Below are 26,669 nucleotides of genomic sequence, written 5' to 3' on the forward strand. Positions count from 1 at the left end.
GCAGGGGCTCCAGGCGGAGGGGGCGCCACGTGTACTCAGCCTCTCGGCCCATCACCTGCCTACCAGTCCTGCGCCCTCTGGGACGTTGGAGGCACAGGGGCTAAACCATATGGCCTGGCGAGGCCCTTCAGTGCTCAGATGTTTTGTCTCATGGACACTCAGAGGGGAGGCCTTCAGTCTTTGAGGTGACCTTAACCTCTGGTCAGACCCTAGAGCACATATGCACTGGTCTCTGGCTTGTCTGTTCTGAACACGTTTGAGGAAGAACTTTATACCGTGAGAGGGATTGTGCCAGCATCCCAATGCCCCTGAGGAAGGCTCAGCTCACAGGGTGACAGGTCTGAGCTGCCCTCATTCTCCCTGGAGTCTTGTCTCTCTCAGGGAAGCCGCGCACACATCCCCCCAGAAGCCTCCATGGCCCCTCTTCCCTGTGACGCATGGGACTGGTTGCCTTGAGGACCCCTCTGACCTCCCCTCCCCTCCACTGGCAGATTCCCCCCAGCTGCTCCTCAGACACACCCACACACGCCCACCTCAGGGCCTTTGCTCTGGCTGCTCCACTCCTACACTTTCCCCTCACCCACAGGGCTCATCCCCTCCGTCCCTCAGTTGTTTTCACTACAGTACATAACGCCAAGTATCCCGTGGCATGATCTCTCTGTCTGCCCCCCAGGCACCTGCACTTGTCCCATGGCACCTGCGTTCTGTGGCACTGTACTTGTCCCATGGCGCCTGCATCCCGTGGCACCTGCACTTGTCCCATGGCACCTGCATCCCGTGGCTCCTGCACTTGTCCCGTGGCACCTGCAACCCGTGGCACCTGCATCCCGTGGCTCCTGCACTTGTCCCGTGGCACCTGCGTTCTGTGGCACTGTACTTGTCCCATGGTGCCTGTGTCCCGTGGCTCCTGCACTTGTCCCGTGGAACCTGCGTTCTGTGGCACTGTACTTGTCCCATGGCACCTGTGTCCCGTGGCTCCTGCACTTGTCCCGTGGCACCTGCGTTCTGTGGCACTGTACTTGTCCTGTGGAGCCTGCATCCCGTGGCACCTGCATTTGTCCTGTGGCACCTGCATCCCGCGGCCCAGAGCAGCATTCAGGGCTGGGTGGCACTGACGTTTGTGAAGTGAGCACTGAACTGGAGAGCACTCCCCCGGCAGCCAGAGAGGCAGCTGCTAAAAATCAGGAGCTGGGAAACTGCATTAATCAAGTAAATCAGCCTGGTCGTGCCGCCAGCAGTGGGCCCTGTGCCGATGGTATCGACCCGCTTGGAACCCAAGTCGCAGGCTCGGCACAGGCGTGTGTGGGCCGGCAGCCATAGGGTGGGCGCCCATGTCCCTGGAGCCTGTGAGCTGTGACCCGGTGGACTCGTGGTGTCCTGTTCCAAGAGGCACAACTGGGGCTGACTCGGCCGCAGATTCCAGCTGGTGGCAGAGCGTGCTTTAGACCAGACCTGGCGGGGGTGAGCGCAGCTTCTCCCGGGGACCTGGCCCGCCCAGGTGAGCGCCGCGTGGGGTGAGGTGCTCCGCACCCTTAGCCCCGACGCACCCTAGGTGCTCTGGGCCGATGCCGGTCTTGCTCGTCCCCGGTCCGCCCCCCACTGAGGGTGTTGTCTGCGGGCGCGGCGCTCCCAGGAGGCTGTGTGGCAGCTCGGGGAAAGAATTCAGGTAGGGAGTCTCTTCGCGGGCCCAGAGCCTGCAGGGTCTGGATGAAGCTTACAGACGGAGGAGCTGGCCTTCAGGGCTGTGCTCAGTCTCCCACCCACCCATCCATGCAGAGCAGCGACAGCAGTGCTGGGCAGGCCGGGTGCCAGGCATGGAGGGCACGGCACGCACCAGACACAGGCCCTGCCTTCACTGTGCTGACCTAGTTGAAGCCATGGACTCGGGTCCTCAGGAGCGGCGGTGGGCTTGCAGGACGGGTAGTCTAGGGAAGCCACACAGGGCGGGGCCGCAGCCAGCGCGGGTGGGAGCCCACCATGCACCCACGGGGCTGTCCTGCTCCCCTGTCCCAAAGGCTCTTGGGCCTCTGTTGCCCCACCAGCCCCTCTGCCACCTCCCCTCACTAATGCTATACGTGCCCCCAGCCCAGAGGCCCTTGGAGCTCACCCCCACCCCCAGTCCCACAGGCTCTGCAGGCAGGGCCACTGCGGCACCTGGGCTCACCCAGCACCCCTTCTCCCCTGGCCTGAGCAGAGACAGGAGACAGAAGACAAAGGTATGAAGGACAGATAGGGAAGGGGGTGGGGGATAATAAGTAAGGTCAGGAAGGAGGGCTGGGAGGCAGGAGAGGAGCGAAGGTGCAGGCACAGGGTGGGGGCAGAGACCCACCCAGTGAAGCACCCAAACTGCCTCAAAGGTCTCGTTGGTGCAGAGAACAGGGACCCCAGCTGCGCCCCCACGGCCCAAGCAGGAAACCACCCAGTCCGGGCTCCGGAGTGCAGACAGGTTGGGTAAGCGGGCTCAGCTCGAGCCAATCACCCAAGACCTGGAGCCTCAGACCCAGTGCCTGGCAGCGGCCAGCTGCTGGCCTTGGAGCAGGGGGCCCTGTGCTCCTGGGAAGAGGCCCGTCCCAGTACCCAGCCAGGCAGAGGCCAAGGAGCCCTTCTCCGAGGGAAGCCGCGAGCATGTGCCGAGGGAGGGCAGGTGGCAGACTGTGGAGGAGAGACCTTGGTCAGTCCCGTCCCTCGTTCGCTGAGTTCCACCCCCTCAGCTGCACAGGTCCAGGTAAAACTTGCTGCCGGATGGGCTTCAGACGGGGGAGATGCATGGCCGGGAACCCTAACTTCAGACACACCTGAGCTTCAGACCCCGGCTCAGGGGCCTGGCAGGTGCGGCAGGAAAACTTTCCTCCAACCCAGAGGGACACAGAGGAACCTGCAGCCCCTTCCTCGCAGGGCAAGACCTGGGCGCGGGGGGAAGGGGCATCCTGACACGTCTGCCGAGAAATAACGTGTGGGGCTGAACGCAGGACAGGTCAGGTGGGCACACAGACAGGTCTCAGGCGACGGCGGTCACAGAGCACTGTGTGTTCCCCCGAGAGGCTGACCTGGGTCCAGACCCCGCACTGGGGCTGGGAGCCTTGGGAATAACACCAAGACTCTGCACTTACAGGAAGTTGGCCCAGGCGAAGCCTCCCCGGGGAGTCCCTTCCATGAGCCGGCAGGACTGGAGGCTATCAGCACTTCCCAACCTTTGCCCCTCTTTCCTTGGGATATTTCAGTGTGATACCTTAGCTCCAAATGCCTGTGGATTGTTTTACAGCCTGTGGCTGCGTCCCCCACGGGCCTTCCCGAAAAGTGAGACTTTACACCTTCCGCACGGTAGAGGCTCTCGGAGGGGCCCTTGGTTCTAGGTTTGGATGATGGGTCTCAATTCCACGCCCGCTGACTGCATCTGTGCTGCTGGGGCTGGGGTCCACTAGGGCCCACTGACTCTTCTACCCCTGGGAGGATGGGGCCCGCTGGGGACTCCTGCTGCTCACGCTGTCCTTCTAGATCATCTTTTTCTAGATCCCCTCACGTATTCCTTTGAGGGGAGTAAGTGAAATTCAGTGGAAGCAGGCAGGAGAGCAGGATGGAGAGTGCCCAGGAACCCACAGGAAAGAGCAGGACAAGGGTGAGACCCAGCATCAGGGGCTCCTGGTCCTAGGACCAGAGCACACGAAGTCCAAACCAGAAGCTTCTGGTTTTAACCCCAGGACGTAAATACCACCCCATGGCTTTCCTCGCAGCCTGGGAACGCGCCTGGGGCAGATGCCCAGCCCTCATGACTGTACCTCAGAGAAATACACAGATTAGATGGGGGTGTGGGCACCCTGGTTAATACAATGGAGAGCGTGGGTGGAGTGCCCAGAGATGTCCCAGACCGTTGGTCCACAAGCCCCCCATCAAGGGCAAAATCACAATGATGGGAAGGGGCTTTGGAAGCAACAAGAACTGGGGCCCAGGAACCTAGGGCCCCGAGGCTCGAGACACTGGATTGATAAGCCGCCTGCATGTCAAAGGTACAATCCGGGCTGCACTTGCCTGGAGCACAACTGGGGAGAGGCACTTCCTGCGGAGGCACAGGGCGGCTCAGAGGTTCCAGACGCTGCACACCTGGCCCTGGTGCCCCCACCCCCAGAAGCTCTTCCCCCAAGACCAGGGGTGACAAGGGCTTGCAAAGCCCCAAGGGTGCCAGGGGAGGAGCTCGAGGCTCTCAGAGGACATGGGCACCAGGAGAGACCACCTCGCCACCACCCCTGAGCCTCCAGCCTTCCAAGCCAGAAGGGCCCATCAGCCACTGGGGTCCTCCTGGGGGGTTTCTGCCTGGTTTGAGTATATGGGGTGTGAGCCTGGACTGCCCCCTTTCCCAAGAGAGACCATGGTGGAGAAGCAGAGACTTTCGGGCTCAGAGAGTGAAGCCACCCCTTCCCAGCTGGCCTAAGACAGGGGCGCCCTCACCTCCAGCCCGTCAGCACTGTGAGCTCTGCTTCCAGGGCATGTCCCCAGACTGGTGACTTACTGGCCCACCCACACCGATACTGCCCCTCACCCTGACCTCTGCCGCTGCAGCCCATTCTGTCCAGGGCTCTCCCTATGGTTCAGGCTTCCTCCCTGGCAGGGTCTCAACCCCCTCACCACTCCCACCCTCTCAGGAGGCTCCTCTCTGATCTGAGCCAGTGCTCACCTCTCCGGACCCACTGGGGTGTCAGCTGGACACCTGAGCCATGTCTGTCCCCTGAAATCCCCTACCTAATGCCTGGGAATAAAGGGACACAATCAACCTAGAACTACCCCCTCCCCTAGAATCCCCTCTGGTGCCCCCCCCCCCCATCCATTCTCTGCCCTAAGACCAAGGCAATAGTCTAAGAGCCCAGGTCTGTTCAAGTCCCTCCCCTTCGTGCCACCCTGGGTAGAGATCAAAGTCCTCCAGGGTCTGTGGTTCTGCTGGTTGGCCTCCTCTGGCCTCCAACATTCTAACCTCCCTCTTCCCCCAGAAGCACTGTCCTGGTAATCCTGCCACCCCCAGAGCTCTGTCTCCAGAAGCTGCCTGGATCTCTACCCCTGGGGAGCTCTGCCTGGATCCCTACCCCCAGCAGGGCCCTCTATCCAGTGCTCCACAGCCTCATGACTTCTGCATGGTCAATGGGGGCCACTGAGCCTGGTGCTGGCCCAGCCTTTGGTCCCCAAGGAAGGTCTGAGGAGAGAGAACACAATTAAGGGGAGAAAGCCCAGCCTGGCCCAAGGCCCAAAGGGACCGTGGTGTGGGCAGCTGCAGGCCCAGGAGCCCCCAGGAGTCCAGAGGAGGAAACGATACCCCCACTCAGGGGCAGATACTATCCCACTGCAGGAGCGCCCTCGACCCCTTGGGCCCAGCAGGCCCCACCTGTGGGCGAGCTCCCTGACCTTCTGAATTTCCTAAAGATACAGTAACAGGCAGGGGGCCCCTGGGGGCCCAGATGTTTACCATAAGTCCTTTGCTGAGCCCCAGACATGGGGTCTTAGAGGTTGGGGTCCATGGGTTCAGCAGCCACACCTATTTCTCACCTTCGCAAAGGTGCTGCTTCCAGTGAACCCAGACTCCCGGGCCAACTCGCTGGTGGCCATGACCCTGTCCTCTGGCCTTTCTCTGTCCCAAGCTGCTTGAGGTGAGAAGCCGCCTCAACACATTTGTGGGAGTTATTGCTTCATCCCAGGGTCCCCGGCAGTTTACACGTGGCTGGAAGAGATTGGACAGCGCAAGGTGGGCCGTGGACCAAAACGAACACTTGAAGCTGCCAGTAAGACATCTGGCAGGTGCGTGGAAATGGATAGAGACCTGCTTTTCTTCTGTTCCTGCGCCTTGAGAACGAAACAGCCTGACCATTTTCAAAGATGAAAGCAGCCAGAGAGGTTCAGGAGCATGAACCCTGGACCATGGGGTCAAGAAGGAAGCACACCAGGATGCAAACCTTCCCCCCATTATGCACAGACCGGACACACCACCACGTGGCCTCCAGGCCCCACCCAGATGCAGGGGAGGGTGTGGGGGAGTGCTCTGTGGGGGTTTGCGAGAAGGGGCGCTAGGGTCGGCTGTACAGGGAGGGTCTGGGAGCCAGTTCTGTGGGGCAGGAAGGGGGGAGGAACCGCATGGCAGGGGGTTTCCTCCCTCCAGGCGGGGAGGTGGGCTAGGCAGTGGGGAACCCCCAGGGCGTAACCCCTGCCCAGGTTAGATCTCAGTATGGAGAACAATGGATCCCAGGGGGTGGGGAGGGGCTGGGGCTCCAGCGCACTGGGTCTGTCAGGAGTGCGGGTACACCACTGAGGTGGGGCGAGGGCTCTGTTGTAACTCTTGGTTTGTGGGGCTGAACAGGAGCAGGGGGGTCTGGCTTGTCTGCTAAGGTTTGGTTTTGATTTTGAGTTCTGGAAGGCTGAGAGACGGCAGGGGGTGGGGGTCCCAAGGTGGATGGAGGAGAGACAGCTGAGGGGCAGTAGGGAAAGGGCCAGAGTGGAAGGGGGTGCGGGGCTGCAAAGGAAAGGGCAGAAGTGGGTGTCCCCTGAGGCCCACACTGAGCCACCAGGAGAGCCTAGGGGACCCGGGCAGGGTGAGCACGGCCAATTCCAGGGTATGGGAGTAAGGTGGTGAGCCTGAGGGAGGGACAGGGGAGGGTGAGGCTGGGAGTGGGGCTGGGCATGGAGAGATTCCTGGCTTACTTTTTCAGGCGGGGAGACTGAGTCTCTGAGGTGCTGCCTGCTCACACGTGAGACCACAATGCCACCACAGCGGGGACCTTCAAATACATGACAGGGCAGGGCTTGGCCCAGAGCAGGAGGGCTCCGTAGGTGGAGCTGGGTCAGCCCCACGGGTCTTCCCTTAGGGTCCTTTTCATGTTGTCCTGAGAACCCCCAAAGTCTCCACCGAGGCTCGACTCCTGCAATCCCAGATGACAGCAACGGAATGAGGATATGGTGCTCATACAGCCAGCCTTTTTAAATGAGTGTGGGTAAGAAAACGGGTTCTGGGCTTGCCCTGACCAGGACACAGAGCTGGCTGGAGCACGTGGCCACCCCACCCTGGAGAAGGTGCCCTCAGGACAAGTCTGAGGAGCTGGAGACTTGCAGGGACGTGGCTCCTTCCTAGGTGAATAACAGACTCTGGGGCCAGGCAAATACTCGGTCAGGGCGCCAGCCTCCCGCAGTCTCGCCGCTCAGGGCCTACTGGCCAGAGGGAGCGCTGGCGGCTGTCACTGGAATTTCAGATGCCAGGCTCCATGTCTGGATGCCGGGGCGGGACTAGGAGAGGCCCCAGCTTACAAAGAAAGCACGCATTTGCTTTACAAAGCAAGGGTGCTCCGTGTCGCAGGTGTGGACCCCCGGAGTGTCACAGGTTCACCCTGCACATATCATCCTTATGGTGGTTTCCAGGAGAGAGAAGGTGGCAGAGGACAAGAGCCCAGCCCCCTGGCCCAGAAACAGGTCAGTTCCAGAAACGGGTCACTCGTGTGAAGGTTGGGACAGGGCTCTCAGAGCCCCAGGTTGGGGCCGGACCTGTCCAGTAGATGACCGGTAGCAAGTGGCCGGTGTCAGCCATTCCCCCACGAAAGACGTGTTCAGAAAGTACACAACATGAGACCTCACGTGGGCGCTGGAGTCTTACTCCCAGTACCGCAGAACCCCGGAAAGCCCAGGGCGGGCCCGGTGCGGGCCCGACTGAGCACGACACCAGGCAGCCAGCGCCAGGGACAAAGAGAGCCACCTGAGGAAACCGAAGGAGGCAGAGGGATGGCGAGTGCCTTCAAGAACCAGAAAGCGGAAACGAGAGGGACCTGTACGGAGGCAGGACACAGACAGGACGTAGAGCAGGCAGTGCTGACGAGACACGAGCTAACCGAACACCACAGCGGTCCAGGCACCCCAAACCCCAAATTCCCTAGCAGGTTCTCCCCAGAACCTGACCCTCCTGTCCTGCTGAACACGTCAGAGCCTGATGCCGCAGGAGGGGCGCTCGCCTCTTTGCGGTGTCCCTCCCCATTCCCAAATCCTGCCTCCTGCCCTTCCCTGGGGAGGGTGTCCTTGGACCCCCTCCATCACCCTGCCCCCAGGCTCCACCTGGTAAGTCACACAGGCCACTACGTCCAGGAAGACCCTCCCTGGTGGACCCACATGTTGGAACTCTGGTTCTCATAAGCTCTTAAGAAAGCTGACCTTCCCATCACCTTGCCCGCGAGTTGCCGGCGCTTCCCACTTGCTGGCTCACTGGAGCAAGTTAAGAGAAATCTGACAGACCAGGATTTTTAAAACAGAAACACTGTCAATGGAAAACTTGCTCCTATAAGGAGGATTTTACTGGGTTTAATCTTGAGTGGCACGGTGTTTCTTTCTGCTCTGGGAGCCAAATATCACCGCAGCGCTTGATGGCGAGGACCTGCTCTGTCTCCCTGCGTGAAACAGCCCCGACAAGCCCGCAGGCAGGAAAGCTGGCTGAGGGCGCCCCAGGGCAGGCGCAGCGCGAGGTCTACCGGCCTGGATGCGGCAGAAGGGAGCGCCGGACACGAAACCCAGGAGCCTGGCGCGCGTGGGGCTCCGGAGGCTGCTCCCGCCTGGCCGGTATCACGTCACCCTCGGCGACCGGCACAGCCGCTCCGGGCCCGGCCAGGCTCGCAGTGCGCGCCTCGCCCTGCCTGACCCGAAGGCCTGACTCCCTGGGGCTGGCAGCGGCGCCCCACGGCCGGACGACGGGGCAGCTAATGCCGGACAGGGAAGACCGCGGACCCGGCAGAGACCCGGAGGAGGGCGAACGCGGGCGCACCGCTTTGTACTCGGCGGCGCAGGCGGGGTCGCGCAGACCCCGGGGCTGGGGGCAAGTGGGAGGGGAAGTCGCAGCGGGGCCATGACCTCGAGACCCATCGAGCCCCGGGCCTCTTACCGATCTTGGCCAAGCTGGCCACGAGGATCCACAGCGCGATGATGTACGGGTCCTGGACATGGTGCCATTTGAAGGTGACCACCTGGAAACCCTGGCTGTCTTCGTGCGCGCTGCCGGGCTCCTGCTCGACGCCCCGCACCCGCGGCAGCACGCCAAGCGCCAGCAGCGCCAGCAGCAGCCCCCAACTGGAGCCCGGGGCCCCGCGCCCCAACATCGCCGCCACCGCTCAGCACCCTGTTCAGACGCTCATGGCGTGTGGGTCCTGCTGCGCTCGGCGGGACGCGCTGCGCCCGGAGCCGTTGGACGTGCGGGACCCTCGGGACTCGCGCCGGGTGGCGTGGAGCAGAGCGCACTCCGGGCGCGGGCGGCTGTCCCGGTCCCCGCCCGCCCCGGTGGCCTTTAATCCTGCAGCCCCGGGGCGGGGCCTTCCCGCCCCCGCTGCGCGCACGCGAGCGCGGACACCGTCGCACGCTCTCGGCACGCCCGCCCAGCCTGCACACGCCCACCCTGGGCCGACCGGTCGCCCTGACCTCATCTCCTCAGGTCCGCGCTCGGTCCCCTCCATCCCCCTCCCCTACCGGCCCGCGCGTGTGCTGGAGCCCGGGGCTGGAGGGCGCAGGCCGGGAGGTCTGCGGAGCCGCGCAAAGAGGCGCAACCGCTTCCCTAGGGGTGGATCCCAGCGCCGAGTCCCTGCAGGCTTGGCTGCGGGACGGTGGGCTCCTGGTGCCTCGGGCGCCCCTCAGTGGCGTTCGCTCAGCTCGCCGCAAGCCGCTGCTTACCCATAAACAGGATCCGGGCTGGCTGACCCCGCTAGGGGCGCGAGGGTCCAGGAGGGGGCCAGCCCCAACGCCTGGGGCTATGTCTTCAACACACACCCGCACCTCGTAACAGGATGAAACGACCTGTCAGAAACGAGGTTCTGTCCCTCCAAACCCGGGGTGGTGGAAATCCAAGGCACTCGGCCCTTCCCCAGGCGTGATGGCCCCTCCAACCCTGACCTTGGAGACACCTGTGAGGGCTCAGAGTGGAGTGCTCTTTCTGCCTGAGGGCTTGGCCTCCAGCGAAGTCCCCCATAGCCCTTCCTGCCTGCGCTGTCATCTGTGATGACTCACCTGGGCACCTCCGATTTCCCCTTGTTCCCTCCCCCAGCCCACCCTGCAGCCCCCCTGCACCGGGCAGCTCTATCGTCCAGCGGTCTGCTCCACCTTCAAGCTACAAAGGAAGCCCAGCCCCTGTTCAGCAGTTCTAGCCACCACTGGGCTGCGGCAAAGGCCTCTTGCCTGCATCCCTGCACCTGCCCTGTGCGGCTTTCCTGTTGAGCCTCCAATGCAGGGGGAAGGCCCAGTCCCCCCACGATTCAGGTCCCTCTCCGACCTCCAAGCTGTCCTCCTGGGGACCTCCGCAGGTGCACCCCCTCTACTTCCCAAGGTCCTTGTCCCATAGCTGATCTCTCAGCTCTCAGTTGTGACATCCGAGCTCCCCTCCCTCCCAGCTGTGTTCCTCCACGTCATCTGACTTGCCATCCACTCAATCTGACTGATGATTGCTCTGTCCCTGGGAATGTCTGTTCCATGAGTGAGGGGCTCCACGAAGCCCACAAAGCTCATGGCTGCATCCCCCTTCCTGAAATGGTACCTGGCGTCCAGGAGCACTCAGGGGAAATTGGGTGGGTGGATGGACAGAGGGGTAGGTGGGCAGGTGGGGGTGCAGATGGGGGGTGGGCAGATGGATGCATCTTCTTATATCAGAATATACATCAGGGTGCCAGGAGGGTGGAGCTGGACGGAGCTGAGCTGGATGGCTTTGCTCCTCGGGTTCTGCCCCCAGTTTCTTCTGACGGGAGGCGGTCAGCAGCAGTGCAGGAGACAGTCCACTGACATCAGGCCCAGCCAGGTGAATTGGCTGGGTGGCTGAGCACTGAATGTCTGGTGACCTTTCGGGAGGGTGCTGCAGAGGGCTTCGGTCCTCACTGGGTGTCCTTGGAGGACTTTCCAGATGGAAGGGACTTTGTGGTAGCCCAGGGATCCTTGGTAGAGGGAGAGTGCCAGGCTCGACAGGAGGGGGCTGGCGTGAGCTGAGCACAGCGTCCGACAACAGGAGGAGGTGACCGACGGCCGGGACGGCCTTGTGTGGAGGGCCATGGAGGGCCGTGGGCTTGCTTCCAGCTCGGCCATGTCTGTTTCTCTCCCCCACACCGTTCTCAGCCTCCTGTCCCAGAGATCGTGCCAGGTGGGCAAGGATGGTCCCCTCCAGCCCAGACACGCTTCTCTGCTCTTCTCTCGTGCTGTGTGACTGAAGCCTGTAGAGGAGTGCCCTCTTTGAAGATGATGCCCTTGCCTCTCACGGGAAGGCCAGATTCACGGCGGAATGGCATGTGCTGTGATGCCCAAAGTCCCTCTGGTCACTCCACCCTCTGGGGTTTTCACCAAGAGCTTGTTCTAAGAGCTCACGCCATTTCTTCTGGGAGGGGCTGCTTCTGAGGCCCAAGGAGTAGTTCAAAGGGTGGAGAGCTGCACGTTGTCGTCTGGACTCATGGATTCGGCCTGAAGGCTGGTGCTGATGATCGGCCACGAGCCCGTGTGCTGCAGAGGCGGCCGGAAGATGCCCAGGGTCAAGGGAAAGGGATACCCAGGGAGAGTCAGAAAGCGAGCCCCCGGAGTGGTGAGAACTTACGGGGCGACACGGCAGGATGCGTGGGCATGTGAAGGGTGAGTGCGTCTGTGCTCCCGGGAAGCTCGGGGCCAGATGGGGCCTCTGCCTAAGGCTTCCTCACCACGGAAGCCAGCTTGGGGGAGTGCCTGTGCCCCCCGACACCCACGGCTGGCTGAGCCGCGTCTCCATCAGTGCCCCCCCCACATGGACGGGGTCCACAGGGTGGGCGGGCAGCCCTGCGCCTCTCTGCCTCTGAGCTGTGGCTTCAGACAGTGCGGCCCCCCGGCACTCAGGCCTCCATCCACATCCCGCAGGATTACGAACGGCGCCCCTTATTGTGCTGTGTGCAGTCACACAACTGCGAGGCCACACGTACCTGGGGGCCTGGGTGTGTGCGTGTGTGGCGGGGCGTCTGGGGATGTGGCCTCAGGACCCTGTGTGTGTATGACGATCTGATAAGCGCCTTCCCCGGCCTGCCCTCAGGCAGGCAGGAGCAGCCGCGGACGCCTCCCCTCCCCACCCCTCCCCAGTGACCTGGGTCACCTGTAGGTTTGCCGGCCGTACGTGGTCTTAGGCCGCATGGGCCATCGGAACAGGTGCCGTGAACAGGGGCTTACACAACAGGAATCTATGTCCTCACAGTTACGGCTGCAAGTCCAAGAGCAAGGTTGTGACTGAGTCCAGTTCTGGAGGCTTGTGGGGGGCCGCAGTGTTCTCGGGGGTCTGTCCTCAAAGCACAGGACGGGGGCGAGAGAGGGAGAGCTCTCCCGTTGTCTTCGTACAGGGCCACCCCATTCGATCAGGCCCCACCCTTAAGACCTCATCCAACCTTACTTTCCTCCTAGAGACCCTATCTCCGAACACCATCACAGTGCTGGTTAGGACTTTCACTTCTGAATTTTGGGGGACACAGTTCAGTGCCTAGCACCCAGGGCCGTGACTATGTGACGTACTCAGAACAGTTAAAACAAGGCAAGGAACCAATCCAACCCCCTGCCCTGCACCTGAGGTGCTGTGAGCAACCGAACTTCACGGTGAGTGAGGGGTGTCCCGTCCAGTGCGTCGTGCTGACTTCTGGTTAGGAAGCTCATTCGTGCAACTTGGGAAGACCTCCCGCGCATAAGGAGACAAGGTTTTGAGTCTGTTTATGCTGCTGCTGACAGCACAAGACGTGCACGTTACGTATGTAATGTGACTGTCAGGCCACACACACCTCATCGTCCCCACAAGCTTATTTTTATACCCAAAGAATCACACACCAGCCCTGGCTAAAGAGGGGAGGGAACCTGTGTCATTACCCCCCAAGCCAGTAATTCTGCACGGGCCCTTCTTCTTTCGTTTGCGGAGCACCGGTGCTATTCAGACAGACGCAGCCCTCTGGGAGCCGACCAAAATCGTCACAAGGGCGTACTTACCATTTCATATGTGATCGCTGGATTAAAATTGCCTTTCTTACAAACCGGAGCGATCACGCTTCTGGGGTTGGCCTACTGGTGCCGTTGAGACTCTAGCTGAGCCTAGAGCCCGTGTAACCTGATGCCCAGCCTGCAGTTAAGGAGCGTCTGGGGACACTGCTGGCTGGGTCTCCTTCTCATTCCCGTGGGGGGCCCAGCACAGATAGCGCACAGTGCCACCCAGGACCCCAGCCCCCACCAGCGTCCCAGATTCCTGTCTCCCCTGGGATCCGACACCCTGCCGGGACCCCCCCCCCCTGCGCCCAGCACCCATGCTCCACGTCCCACTACACACCACTCTGCTTGGCTCTTCGGGACACCGGGGATCTTCTGTGACAGGGGCTCCTGGGAGTCCACTGTGCTCCTGCAGGAGCCCCTCCCCCCGACCACTTCCGATCACGCCCTGGCCTCCCGCCCGCCCCCTCTGCCCACCGAACTCACACAGACCCTGGACACATGCCGGTAGCCCTGGACACAGGTAACCCCCATCGTGGGAGCCCCAGCTCTGGGCCCTGCCTCTTCCTCAGGCTCCCCCTTCTTTCTGGAAGCTAGACCCCTATTCCGGGAGGGAGCCCTACCGTGGACCGCACCCCTGACATCCCCATGCTGTCCATCAGCTGTGACTTTCTCCTGGAACTGCGTCCCCACAAACAGCCCTGGAAGCCCATGCCACCTGCAGCTGGCAGTCCAGTGTAGACCACTGACCCCGAGCTCCTCCTGGAAGACCTAAAAAACCCATCAGATGAGGTCACAGACTTGGACCTCCCAGAGCCTGGTAAGTGGTCTGCTCCCGAGGACCTGCCAGCTAGGCCGAGAAACCCACCCTGTTCGGGAATAAACCTGGAACCATCCTAAACACAAGGATTCACACCTGAACCTAGAGATACGCACGGAAGGTTACAGGGACCCAGCAAGGTGAGCATGTCAGGGGTGAAAGGTGGACTTAATATTGGAAAAGCCACTCCTGTCATCCCTCAGTTTACAGATTGAAGGAGAAAGCTCAATGATGTACCCACAGAGGCAGAAAGCCTTTGGTAAAACTGAAAACCCACTCGAGACAACATATACAAGAAGGAAAGCTCCTAGCAAACTCAGAATGGAAGCTAATTTCCTTAAGCCAATCATCAGCTTGTATAGACATCTGTAGGACACACAGGGAAGGACAGGACAGGAGTTCGCAGGGGCTGGAACAAAGCCACCCTTCGGGGCATGTGGGATTGCCGCCTGCACGCAACACCCCGGGGACTTGGAGACGGATTATTGGAATTAATGAGAGTTAGGTCAGCAAGGCTGCTGGCTTCAAAATCAATATTCTGAAATCAGTTCTATTTCTATACACTGCCACACACTTTTCAGAAAACGAAAGTTCATTTAGAAACACTATTTAATACAAAATACATAGGGAAAAAATCTAACAAAAGATATACAAGATACAGAAGGATCCTCCAGTGAACACTGGAAAGATTTTAAATTATGAATTCAACTTCTCTGTTAGATACATGACCGTCCAGACTTTCTGCTTCTTTTTGTATCCATTTTGGTAAATCTTATTTTCAAGAGATTTGCCCATTTCACCTAAAATTTCATGTTCATCAATGTAAAGTTCGTTATGCCCTTTTTGTGTCTGTAAGACTCTGCTGTGATGCTTCTGTTTCTTTTTTTTTTTTAAGATTTTATTTATATATTTGAAAGGGAGAGAGACAGAGATAGTGACAGAGATAGTGAGAGCACAAGCAGGGAGGAGAGGAAGAAGCAGGCTCCCCGCTGAACTGGGAGCCCGATGTGGGACTCGATCCCAGGACCCCAGGATCAAGACCCAAGCCAAAGGGAAACGCCCAACCATCTGAGCCACCCGGGCGCCCTGATGTTTCTCTTTCTATTCCTCATGGTGGTTCACTCTTGTGTTTTCTCATTAGTGATCAATATTTCTGGAAGTCCACCAACTTCATTAGTCTTTTCACAAAACCAGATTTTGATTTTGCTGATTTTCTCTATTGTATTTCTGCCTCTGATTCACACACTTCTTTATTCTCCCTTTCCTTCTCTGTTCATATTTTGATGTTTTTTCTGGCTTCTTGAACTGGAATCTCTGGTCACTGATTTTCAGTGTTTCTCTTTTTTAAATTCATGACTTCTCCCAGAAGGTGTAAAGTCCCCTCTGGTAGCTACTTTGGGGCCTCCAGTGGTTTTAATATGTTGGGTTTTCCGTCTTCACGTCAAAGGATTCTCTGATTTCTACTGCAATTCTTCTCTGCGTGGGTCACTCGGGAGCGTGCTCTTTATTTCCAGACTCTTGTGGCTTGCTCCTGCCCCAGTCACTGGGACCACATGATTCCACCATGGATGACGTCAGTCCTTTTACATCTGTTATACTCACTTTGTGGGGGCGCCTGGGTGGCGCAGTCGTTAAGCGTTTGCCTTCGGCTCAGGGCGTGATGCCAGCGTTCTGGGATCGAGCCCCACATCGGGCTCCTCCACTAGGAGCCTGCTTCTTCCTCTCCCACTCCCCCTGCTTGTGTTCCCTCTCTCGCTGGCTGTCTCTGTCTCTGTCAAATAAATAAATAAAATCTTAAAAAAAAAACACCTCACTTTGTGATTTGGCATCTGGGCTGCTATGGTGGACGCCCCATGTGCTCTGGTTGAGAATGTGTGTTCGGCGGTTGTCAGAACGGGGGCTCCATACTTGCCCATTTGGTCAAACTGGTTGGTTGTGCTGTTCACATCTACGTTCGTACTAATTTCAGTGGTAAAAAGACGCGTTACCACGGTCATCTCTGCTGGTGGCTTTGTCATTCGAGGCTTGTTAGCTTTTGTTCTCTGTGATCTAACTATGTTAACAGGATTGGTCGGTCTTCAGGGTGAACTGGCTCGTTATCGTGTGGAATGTCCCTCTATCTCGAACACTCGTGCCTGAAGTCTGCTCTGATACTCACCCGGCCACCCCCGTTTTCTTTTGGTTAATCCATGCAAGGTGTATCATTTCCATTCTTTTGCCTTCAATCTATTCGTCTTTCCGTTTAAAGTGCCGTTTTTGTTTTCTCATTGGGCCTGAGAGGGTTGGTCCTCGAGGGCCATCCTGGACTACGCCGCCCAGCAGCGGCCCCGCGGCACGCAGGCCTGGACCTGCAGCCGGCCTCTCCTCACGGGAGCGGCAGGCGGCAGTCTTCCCATCAGGGGCAGCTCCGGTGTCTTAGCGCAAAGAGAAACCGGCTCGTTGTGTCCCTACGTCCTCAGAAGTTTTTCCCGCCTTTCGGGCCTGGTTAGTTTCTCCGTGTGTCCCTTTTAGACTCCCTTCCCTTCAGCCGAGGCTTACTGGGACTGAGGTGTTCGCCCTCCGCCTGCTCGGTCCACACGTGGAAGGGGACCCCGTCCGTAAGTGAGTCCTGCGCCTGCAGACACGGACGAGGGGACCTCGGAGGGGCCGTCCCCAGGTGGATCTCACCCTCCTTCCTGAGCTCCGGGCCTGCCCACCTCCCTGCTCTACTTGGTTCCAAGTCGCTGTTCATACCGAATTCGGCCGACGGTGTCCTTGGAGCGTCTCACACTCGAGTGATCATGCCACTCTTCTCCTCGGGCTTCCCCCCCAGGCCCAGCGGCCCCCTGGGTTCTGTCCCCGCAGGACACAGAGCCTTTGGATCTGCCCATTTTCCAGGACACTTGCTCTTGGCTCCCGTTCTGGTCCTGCAAGCCCACCGTCTGGGAGGGAGAATCCATCCCTGAAGACAGTGCAGCTGTCATTCCGGCTAGAGCCTGAGGCCGAGAGCTGGCTGAGGACCTCGGAGCCCAGCCCAGCGGAGCGGCTGGGGGCAGCTCGGGGGCAGGGGGCTGAGCACGGGCGCGGCTCGCCCTCTCTGTGCATGGAGGCCCTCTGGTAGGATATGGAAAATGCATCCAGGGTTGTAGGGCTGTGCGGGCCAGGAGCACACGTGTGCTCTGACGGCTGGCCTGTGCTCAGAGCGGGCACGCGGTGGGGCTGCATGCGATCTTACTCTTGCTGCCGTTCGCCCACCTGAATTCTCACCCTTCGCTTCGGGAAGCAGGACCTGTGCCCTGTCACCACCAGGGCTGCCCTCTAAGCCATCTGCACTCTGGCCCATAGACATTACTGAAGAAGGAGGGAATGGAGTAACCAGGCCGTTGTTTTTTACCCCATCCTAGCTCAGATGTTCCCACCCTCTACTTTCCACTTGAACCAGAAGAAGCCCCCAGGTGTCTCTGGTCAGAAGCCTAGTACGGAAGATGCACTTTCTAGACCCCACCTGGCCCAGACCCCGCCTGCCTTGGGCGAGATCTTGTTTATACCGACACGCCTCCGTGTCCCCTAGGTAGCCCCTCGCTGCAGCACATAGAAGTGGACAGGGCTCCAAGCTGAACCCGTGGGCACCCCGTGCTATGCACCACGGTGGGTCCCTGTCTCTGAAACTGGGACTCACCGGTGGCAGGTCCCTTCTCCTCGAACCTGCCAAACGGGGCAACACACAGCTAACATGTCAGCATGAGACGTCTGCAGAGCTCCCACTGAGGCTGCTGGAGGTGGGCCACTGCCCTCCCTGCCCAGCCCAGAGCCCCACCTCACCTGGCGATCAACAGTATCAGGCCAGGCTGAGAGCAAACACACAGCCTGAAAGCCTGGTGACAATAGCCGGACAGGGGTGAGTGGGGCAGCTGGGCTTTGTCTAAGGGCTGATACGGTGTGTGCTGAGGATTTAGGAGGCTCTCAGGGCCTCTGAGCCCAGTGCTGCCCGCCCGGGGGAAGCACAATGCACATTGTGTTCCTGGAGAGACTGCCATTTGTAGCCGAGCCAAGGGCTTTGGGTGCTCTTGGGTGAGCCCCTATTCGCTGGTTTGGATGTAGTTTTGTTAACATATTCACTCCTGATAGCGTTTCTTCTAAAAGGAATCCAGGGAGATTTCTACAAAGAATGGCAGTTTTGCTGATGGGAATAACTTTAGAACTCCTCCGAGCATGCTCTGAAAATTGGCCGTTAACATTTTCACGCATTTGTCCGTTGACTCGCATTCTCAAGTGTCAGCAAAGCCTAAAGTCTGGTGGGCAGATTTAGGAAGAATTGGAGTTCTCAAAGCGAGCCCTGGGTTCAAGCACCCGGAAAGGTGTTGGGGAGACCGGGGGGACCTGGAGACAGAGGAGCCGAGCTGGAGACTTGTCCTTGCGGTGGGGTGGGGGTCGTGAGCCCGCTCCTGCTGTTGGAGAACCTGCTGGAAAAGCTGGGAGGGGTGGGCGCCCGTGGGGAGGCAGGTGCCGGGCAGCAGGCCTGGATGCCGAGCTGCCTCTGTCCAGGGTTCAGGCAGGGGCTGGTGTACAGAGGGGCGGTGCAGGGGGCCGTGTGCCCCGTGGCCCCACTCATGTCCCGTTTCCAGCTGTTTGGCCTCCACCGTGGCCTGCTGGAGCAGTGATGGCAGACCCGGAGTCTGCTCAGCCGTCTGCACAGCCCAGAGAGCTGTCCTCGGCCAGCGGGTGGGTACGTTTGTTGCTGCTGTCCCTGGAGGCCTGTCACTGGCCCCAGTGGGACCCCCCACGTAGGAAGCATGCCACCAGTGTCATATGCCCCCTATGGTGGGGCTCTGTCCTTAGGGGAGTTCACAGTAAGCCCAAGTCAGGGACCCATGGGAGCTCAGGTGGGGACTGAGGCTTCAGTGATCAGAGTCTAAGCTCAGAAACCCACTGATTGTGAGGCTGCAGCCCCCCCCCCCCCACTGCTGCTTGGCCAGGCCTCAGAGTATGAGACCAAGGGCCCTCTGGCTAGGTGACCCCAGGCCCTGTGATCAGGGAGTTCTGTCCCTGACCTCCCCACAAGCGCTCTGATGACCTCAGGTGTCACCTCAACCCCAAGACAGCAGAAGTGTGGGAGCGGGGCTCCCCCAGAGAACGACCGCAAGGGTTCCTGCCCCCTGGCCCAGCGGCACTCACCTGACAGTGGAAAGTTTTCACAGAGAGGAATGTGTGCAGTGTGTGCGGTGGGGAAGGTACATTCCTAGGGAGAGCACGCGTTTACACAAATTAGCCTTTTAGATGGGAATGCTGCTCATGCAAGACCTGGCTGGCACGGAGCAGCTTCTGGGGGACTCGGTGTCCTGGGGCACAGAGTCAAGGTCCCAGCACACACTCCTGGCTCCCTCCTGCCCCGAGAAGCTGGCCCCCCTTCATCACAGGGGCAGAGGGCGACCAGCTCGTTCCACATTTGAGGGTGGTCGGGGGCTGCGCACGAGCACCCGGACTCCTCTGCCCGGCGCTGCTGTGGGGGCTTTTAGGAGAAGGGACTCGCTCTTTTGCTCAGCTCCGCTGCGCTCAGCGACAGAGAGAGCCCTGTGCCCGCTGGTGCAGTCCTTAGCCCAGCCCACAGGCGGGGGCTGGGGCAGCGTGGGGACTCACTGGCGCCCAGGCAGGAGGTGGCCCCCAGCCCTGGGCCTGCCTCTGTCCCACCCAGTCTGCTCCACTGCTACTCGCTGGGACCCTCAGGCCGCCGAGACCCTTCAGAGCCTCCTGGCCCTGGCAGGCCTGAGCCGGCCATGTGGGGAAAGGTCTGAACGTGCAGGGATGAGCACCTCGCCCTGTCCAAGGGACGGCAGGGAGACTCCCTTCCCGGCCTGGTCCCTGTAACCCAGTCCTGCTGACGTGTACAGGGGCACACCCATGCAGGGGGCCATGCTGGGGTGGACCAGACGTGCCCGAGCATACCTCTCTGTTTAGACACTTGTGAGAAACACCCCCACAGCAGAGAAGCCCGGCCCCACTGGAGGAAGAGCACCCGAGAGAGGCTGTCTGGTCCCGAAAGACCCAGCATTTTAGTGGAGGCCACAGGGCCAGGAGAGGGTGGGCAGCATGCACGGGCCTCTGGCTCCTTCGGGAAGGGTCAGAGGGCAGGGCAGAGCCAGAGGCAGGGGCAGTCCTTTGTTGTCCAGATGCGCATTTCCAGGCCCCTAGACTCCCCGGCCTCGGCCCTGATAAAAGGACCCTACCTTCTTGGGATACCAGAGGACATGGAAGCCAGGGATGGGAATAAGCCAGGCCCCCACGGGTGGCCCAGAATGCATGTCCCACAGGACTGTACTGAACCAAGACTGCAGGTGGCAAGGGTGCAGAGACGGCCATGGCTGGGGATCCCAGCCGGGCTCTGCAGGCACGCTCTGCATCTGCCTGTCCCCTTGGGGCCACTCACACACCGTTTCAGCATCCCGACCCACACGGCGCTTTTGCCGGGGTCTCTCCGTGGACGCCTCCTCCGGGCTGAGCTGTGTGCAGGCCTCGCTGGCCCCACATTCAGGGGGCAGCTGCACTGGGCTTGTCCCCAGGCTTGTCCCCAGGGTCGTCCCCAAAGGCCTTGAGTGTGAGTCCACACCCTTTGCAGGGACATCACCATGGCTCTGGAAGCACGGCTGCTCTGTCCCTGGCACCAAGATTTGCTGGTTGCTCCCTGCACCGGCTCACCGTGACACAGGCTTTCGTGGGGGCTCGTGCACTGCGGTTGGGCATGTGGTTTTTCTCTGCCTTACTTTTCCCATCTGTAAAATGAGGGTGAAAGCGGGGTTGAGGGAAGCTGAAACCAGGGACTGCACCTCCTTTTTCACAGATGAGGAAACAGAGGCACAGAGAGATAGCAGGTGACTGCAGGCCCTCACTGCTCTTTCTTGTCACGCCCTGTGCATGGGGGAACGCGATGTCCCCGGGTTCTATGAGCCAACACCAGCTGTGTTGGGACTGTCACGTGCCAAGGCCCAGCTTGAGGAGTGAGGGACAGGCATGATGAGTCCGTCACCCAAGGACCATTTGGGGCATGGGTTTGGGGTTCCTGGCCCCCACAGATGCAGGACGCTGCGGTTCAGGGGGCTTGGACTGGAGCCCAGGGGCCCCTTCTCAGTCCAGCTGTGCCTCTTGTGGCCTCCACTGTCTCCCCTGCCATAGACGACCTGCTTTGTCCTGGATCTGCCCCTCGAGCCCATGTTTTCACACCCCTCCTGAGACCTCGTGGGGCAGAACCCACAGCCTGGCCTCGAGCGCCCACCCAGGGCCACAGGTGCCCTGTGGCTACGGGCTGTCCTGGGCCAGCCCTGGCTGGGCCGAGGTCACTTGTACCGTAAAGGAGACATACCAGAGGACATAGAAGCCAGGGATGGGAATAAGCCAGGCCCCCATGGGTTATAATACATGAATATAACACGGGACTTCTTTCCGGAGCTAGGAGTTGCTGGGTTTGTTGCGTGTAATCCTGAGGAAGAACTGGGAATCTGCATCACCAGAGTTATGGTTTAGTGGCCAGGAGAGGGTGTGGAAGGTGTGAGAGGCACAGGAGCCGCTCCCCGCCCCTCCAGCAGCCCCCCGGGGCAGGCCAGCACTAGCATGGAGGCCCCGGCAGCTAGCTGTTGGGATTTGGGGTGGAAGACGATGCATAAATTCGGGTTTTTCCTCCTGGTTCATGTGCTTCCTTGACTGGTTTCAGCCAAACCCCAGGGTGGACGCCGGTGCCCCAAACCCGAGATGCCCAAACAAACACCAGCCCCAAGTTTAGATTTCAGGAATAATATTTTCAAAAATCAATCTGGCCTGCTTTTGCTGTGTCTGCTTGTGAAATCCAGGCTGTTTCCCTTGGATATGTGCACGGTGCAGTCGTGCGGAAGAGCCGGGTCGTCGGGGCCTCCGCGGGCTCAGCAGGCAGAGGCGCGCAGACGTGACAAGCACCATAAAATGAGAGGAGAGGAGGCTTGCTCATCACCTCCCTGGCATAAAAATGCCTCTGAGGTTTATTTCGGTAATTCCAGATTCTGACGCCGTATCGAATGCGTAAGGCGCTGCTCTCGGCCGGCACCAGGTCACCTGCACATGCTGTCGCCCCCGGGGGTTCATTAGAGTCTGCTGAGTCTTCTGTGTGGGTCGGGACCAAGGTCTCCCTTATCGAGCGGCCTCTGGCATTCACACAGCCCTACCAAGAAACAGCACACTCCACTCTCAAAGCTGCATGATTCTGCCACGGGCAGAGACGTGGTGCTCCCTATTTTCAGGCAGCGCGGGGGGCCATCGGGCTCCCGACTCAGGACTTGGCCAGCTCTGTCGTTGAGTGAATATGCCCATTGTTCTGCTCCCCACTTCCCTATTTGGAGATCGGGTATTAAATACACAGAAAAATAACAATAGGTCTGGCTGCTGCCTACCCCCTGCCCACGTCCCCACCCTGCTTTCACTTGATACCCATGGGAACCCCATATGCAGGTTGGCCTGACACCCACCAGCTACACCCCCTAATCCCATTTTAAAGCAAGGAAGCTGAAGGTTTCCGTGATTCCCTACAAATCACATGCTTGTGGAGCCAGGGCCCCCTCCACAGCCCCACACACGGACATTCTCCCTCAGAGGCAGCTCGTGTGCAGAGAGAGCCTGGGGAATCCTGCCCCTACCGCTGGCCGTCTGTGTGGCCTTTGGGGACTTACTGAACCTCTCTGTCCCTCATCTGTCAGACAGAGTGATGGCAATAGCACTCAGCCTGCCAGCTCCACGTGAGTGTCCAGCGTCCAGGATTGCCTGTACAGAAGGCCACTTGTGACGGTCCCAAGGAAGCCACTGCCCGGGTGTGAAGTGAGAGCAGAGCTTAGCCAGAATGAATTCCCCCTCGCTGAACACTAGGCTTGTTGGCAGCCGAGGGTGGCTGGTTTATTGCAAGGAGAATGCTAACGGTACGCTGGCTGGCTAGTTTGCCCAGATGGCCCTGGGTCGTAGGAGTTCTGTGAGCGGGCAGCATGCCACCAACCTCGACTGTCACCCCTTCCCTGGGGTGCATGCCTGCAGGCCCCAACTTGACAGGACTGCTGCTCCGGGGACGTCTACGTTTCCAAAACCTGGAGCCCCCGATGGGAGAAGCAAAGGCTTAAGAGGGCTGGCTAGGGACAGCAGCAGTGGGGGGCCCAGGAGCCCCAAAGGGTCCTTGACCAGTGGCTAGAACCCATCACGAGGCAGGTTTCCGGAGACAGAGTGTGAGAGCCAGGACAGTGCTCAGCCTTACCCACAACCCTGTCTGTGGACAAAATTACCTCTGATGCCCCAGGACTCCCGTGCACAGAGCGCCCCAAGCTCCCCGCTGAGAGGTGCGTGGGCGGGAGACCGGCTCCACTGAGGGAGAGGGCTTCCTGACTTGGTACCAACAGTGGGCTGGCGGCCTGATTATCCCCGTATCTGCTGAAATCAACAGCGGCTTTTTTGCCGCGACGCCCCTGGGGCGCCATCTACAGTGTGTGACAGCTTTGCTGGGCTGGAACATGTGCGCACTTGCAGGTTTTCTCCTGGGGTTCTTCTGCAGGGTCTCCCTCATGCAGCTCCCAGCAACCACACACTGCCCCATGCCAGGCCCCAAACGTGCCCCCAGAGTTGGCGCTCTCAGCCTGCCGAGCCCAGGAGACAAAGGCAGGCAGGGTGGGGGACTGACTCACTAAGCACATTTGTCTGGAGAGCTGTCCTTGCGACTGGGACCAGATGTCTGAAACAAAGCTGTGCCTCTGTGTGCCCCGAAACCGGGGACGATGAGCTCTGCGCACCTGCATCTTTGAGCAGGGCCCTTGGCTGGGGGCTCACCTGTGGAATGGTCCACGTGGACTGCTCTCTGATACACATGTGTGTCCATGGGTCACCTTCCACCTTTCCTTCCTCTATCAGCTATCTGAGGGGGGCTGGGCCCAGAGGTTCGGGGCAGCTCTGCCTGCCTCCCGGGCGGATGAGGGTGGAGCTGTGGCCTTGACACAGTGGAGGACTCCTGGCTTTGGCACAGAATCACCGTGTGGATGGAGCGACCAGAGGTGGAGGGAGGGGTTGGGGAGAGGGGCCCTGAACTATTCCTCTTCCACTTACTTGGAAGGCTGGGGCCCCACCCGTCATGCCCTACCCCACCCTGGCAGCATTATACTGGGGAAGAGCAGGTGTCAGCACTGAGTCACCACCCCAGCTCCCCGATGACAGCCAGGCCCATAAACGGGCAGTATGCCACATCCCCCGAACTTGGGACAGGCTGGAAGGTAAGCCCTCTATGACATACCCCATTCTCTCCTCAAACCCCAAACGCCTGTGCCATGTTAACCTGTTTGCAGGAAGGGAATCTTCTGTACCCATGCACTCACTCCCTGACCTTGCCTCCCAGGATGGCTGTCTGTGAGCCAAGAGGGAAAAGCACACAGACATGAGAAGGCCTCGGCTCCTGTGGGTGACCTGTACGGACAAGCCCCTTATCAAGGCTGCAGCCTGTGGTATATGTAAATACAAAATAATAAGAATAAATTCACCCCAAAACTGTGCTGAGACATCACCCCAGAGACCCGGACAAGGTGGAGCCCCAGGGCTTGGGCAGCACTGGGGGGGCTCCCTGTGGCCCTGCCCACTGCTCCCACCCTGACCTTGATGTCGCTCACAATGAGAGAAGGCTCTTATCAGTGTTTCTCTCCTTCTTCTCATTAAATCCTTATCAAACAAGAGCCCTGGCGCTGGCGAGATCCCCATGGGTGCAAAATTATATATTAACCTCTGCTAATTAATGTTTAGGTGGCAGTTTAGGGCAGAGGGAGCCTCGGACCCCCGTTCACAGCCACTGCGGCAGCTTCTGTGCAAAGGTAGCCACGGGGCACGCCAGACTCAGGCCCCAGGGCTGGACGGCCAGGGCAGCTGCAACCTCTGGGCCCCCAGGCTGGCTGGGCCCTCCCCTCCCCATTGGAGCCCCTCCCCCGTGAGACAGTTGTTCCAGACACTTCTTGGGCCTCCCTTCTGAAAGCAGCAGGAGCAATTTTGGGGGGCCTTCTCTGGGCCTGTCTATGCTCGCTGCCCCAAAGGTCCATCTCCCCTCCAGCCCGCATCTGGGCTCTGGGTCCTGCCCTCGGTGCCCCCCCACCCACCCATGCAGGAGTCTCCAGGGCCCAGCCTGACTTCTGTATTTCCCATTTCTCCTTGGCCTGCTGCTCCTTGAACCGGCTCTGCCAGAGTCACCCCCTCCCTCCCTGCCTCCCCAATAGTTCTGAAGACATCCCAGACACACTGTCGTTCAGCCACAGTAATAGCAATTATCCCAACAACAGCAGTAACCAGACAGGGGTGTGAGCAGCGGGCCGAGGTGTTCCGAGAGCATCTCCTCCTGGAAAGAGTGGACCCTCTGCAGGGGCACCAGGGGCGCTGTGGGGAGGGTCTGGTCAGCGGAGCGCTCTGTTTCTGGATGGCCGTCCCAGGCTGTGCTGAGGCCAGGCCCCCCCTCCCCCGGAGCTTGGGGAACGTGCCCACTGGGGCACAGATGTCTCTGGAGGAGCCCCAGCTCAGGCTGTGCCGGGAGCCGAGGACTGCAGGACATTGTGAGGAAGGAAAGCAGGGCAAAGGCACCCAGCGGTGACCCAGAGCCTGACCTGCCTCCTGTGTCAGCAGAAACCCCCCGTGTGGTAGGGCCCGCAGGGGTTGCTGGAGGTGGTCAGGTAAGGAGGCTTGCTGGGACTGGTGGGCCAAGGAGGGAGGGGTGGGGGTTTCGGGGGGGGGCGGCGGTGAGGGTCAATAGGGCTGTGGAAGTTAGGGCAGGGGCAAATGGGGGGTTGGGAGTTGGGGGAGAGGAGGTGGGGAGGAACGGGGAGGAAAGGTGGGGGCTAGAGGAGGGTCTGGCTGGAGGCTGTCCCTGACTGAGGGTCCTCTCAAGTCTGAGACAGAGAAAGGGCTAGCGTCTAGAGCACCCCTGCCACAAGCAGGGTGTCCGGGGTGGGTTACAGGGCTGGCGGGCGGGGGCGCACAGACGCCCTTGAACTGTGCCAGGCACTGGCTCACACGCCCCATCCAGCATTTGACCCCAACAGGACACTTCACTGCCTCTTGGCCCTTTGTCCTTCTTCCTTCTGTCCAGCCAGCCTCTCCGGGTCTCAGCTCCCTGCTCCCCCTCCAACTCCCCCTCCCCATTAGAGGGGGGGGGCTGTGAGGGTGGAGCCTGTGAAGACCTTGGGGCGGAGCTTGTGCGGGCCGGTGGGGGCGGGGCCTCTAGGGGTGGAGCCTGTGAGGGCCTGGGGATGGGGTGCGGAAGATGCAGCTAGGGGGCGGGGCCGGGGTGATGTGGCCTTGGGGGCGGGGTCTGGCCGAGGACCAGTGTCTCCCTCAAAGCCAAGCCTGTGAGGCGCAGGCCCGGGACAGCAGGACAGCACGTGGTCGGACGCATTCTTCTGTCTCACTGCATCTGCGGAGTCCGTGCAGCCGCGGTTTATTGGGGCTTCGCAGTGAAAGAGGCAGCAGGGGCTTCGAGCGCGGGTCCGGGACAGCAGCCCTGTTATCACTCGGGCTGCGGGAGGGGCGGCTGGCCGAGACGGGCCCCAAGATTCCAGAGCGAGCAGGTTGCTAGCGCATGTCATCCCCCGAGCCCTAAATCTGTCCATCCCTCACCAGGCTGGATGCCCCAGGCCAGGTTCCCAAAGACAGGTCCCACCAGGTGCAGCGCAGGCCAGGTCGGCGCCCCCCAGGCTGTGATTTCCCACCACAACTAAGCGGAGGCTGTCCTTGAAATGTCGACATGAGTCTGACCGTGGACAGGCCTCCTGGGTCCCCGCCTGGGAGCACCACCTCCCTCCAGCTGGCCTGCGCCCCTGCTTCAGTGGCCCTCCTTCCTGCTGCCGGTTCTCTGGGGAGGTGGGGCTCCAGCCAGGGTCCTATGGAGGTTTGCTGTGGCTGGTGG

The 26,669-nt window shown here is 60.2% G+C and overlaps 1 protein-coding gene across 2 annotated transcripts in view; it reads right to left on the reverse strand.

The window, feature by feature from the left end:
* The window catches only part of SLC9A3 (solute carrier family 9 member A3), a 44,224-nt gene extending 34,979 nt beyond the window's left edge, over nt 1–9,245 (reverse strand). For both annotated transcript variants that reach the window (XM_057312142.1, XM_026506623.3), the window contains exon 1: nt 8,888–9,245. In XM_057312142.1, the coding sequence (XP_057168125.1) occupies nt 8,888–9,101 (214 nt within the window). In that variant the 5' untranslated portion in view covers nt 9,102–9,245. The remainder of the gene's footprint in view (nt 1–8,887) is intronic.
* Between the last annotated feature and the right edge of the window lie 17,424 nt (nt 9,246–26,669).

This window comes from Ursus arctos, unplaced genomic scaffold (assembly GCF_023065955.2).
Source record: "Ursus arctos isolate Adak ecotype North America unplaced genomic scaffold, UrsArc2.0 scaffold_15, whole genome shotgun sequence".
Classification (NCBI taxonomy): domain Eukaryota; kingdom Metazoa; phylum Chordata; class Mammalia; order Carnivora; family Ursidae; genus Ursus; species Ursus arctos.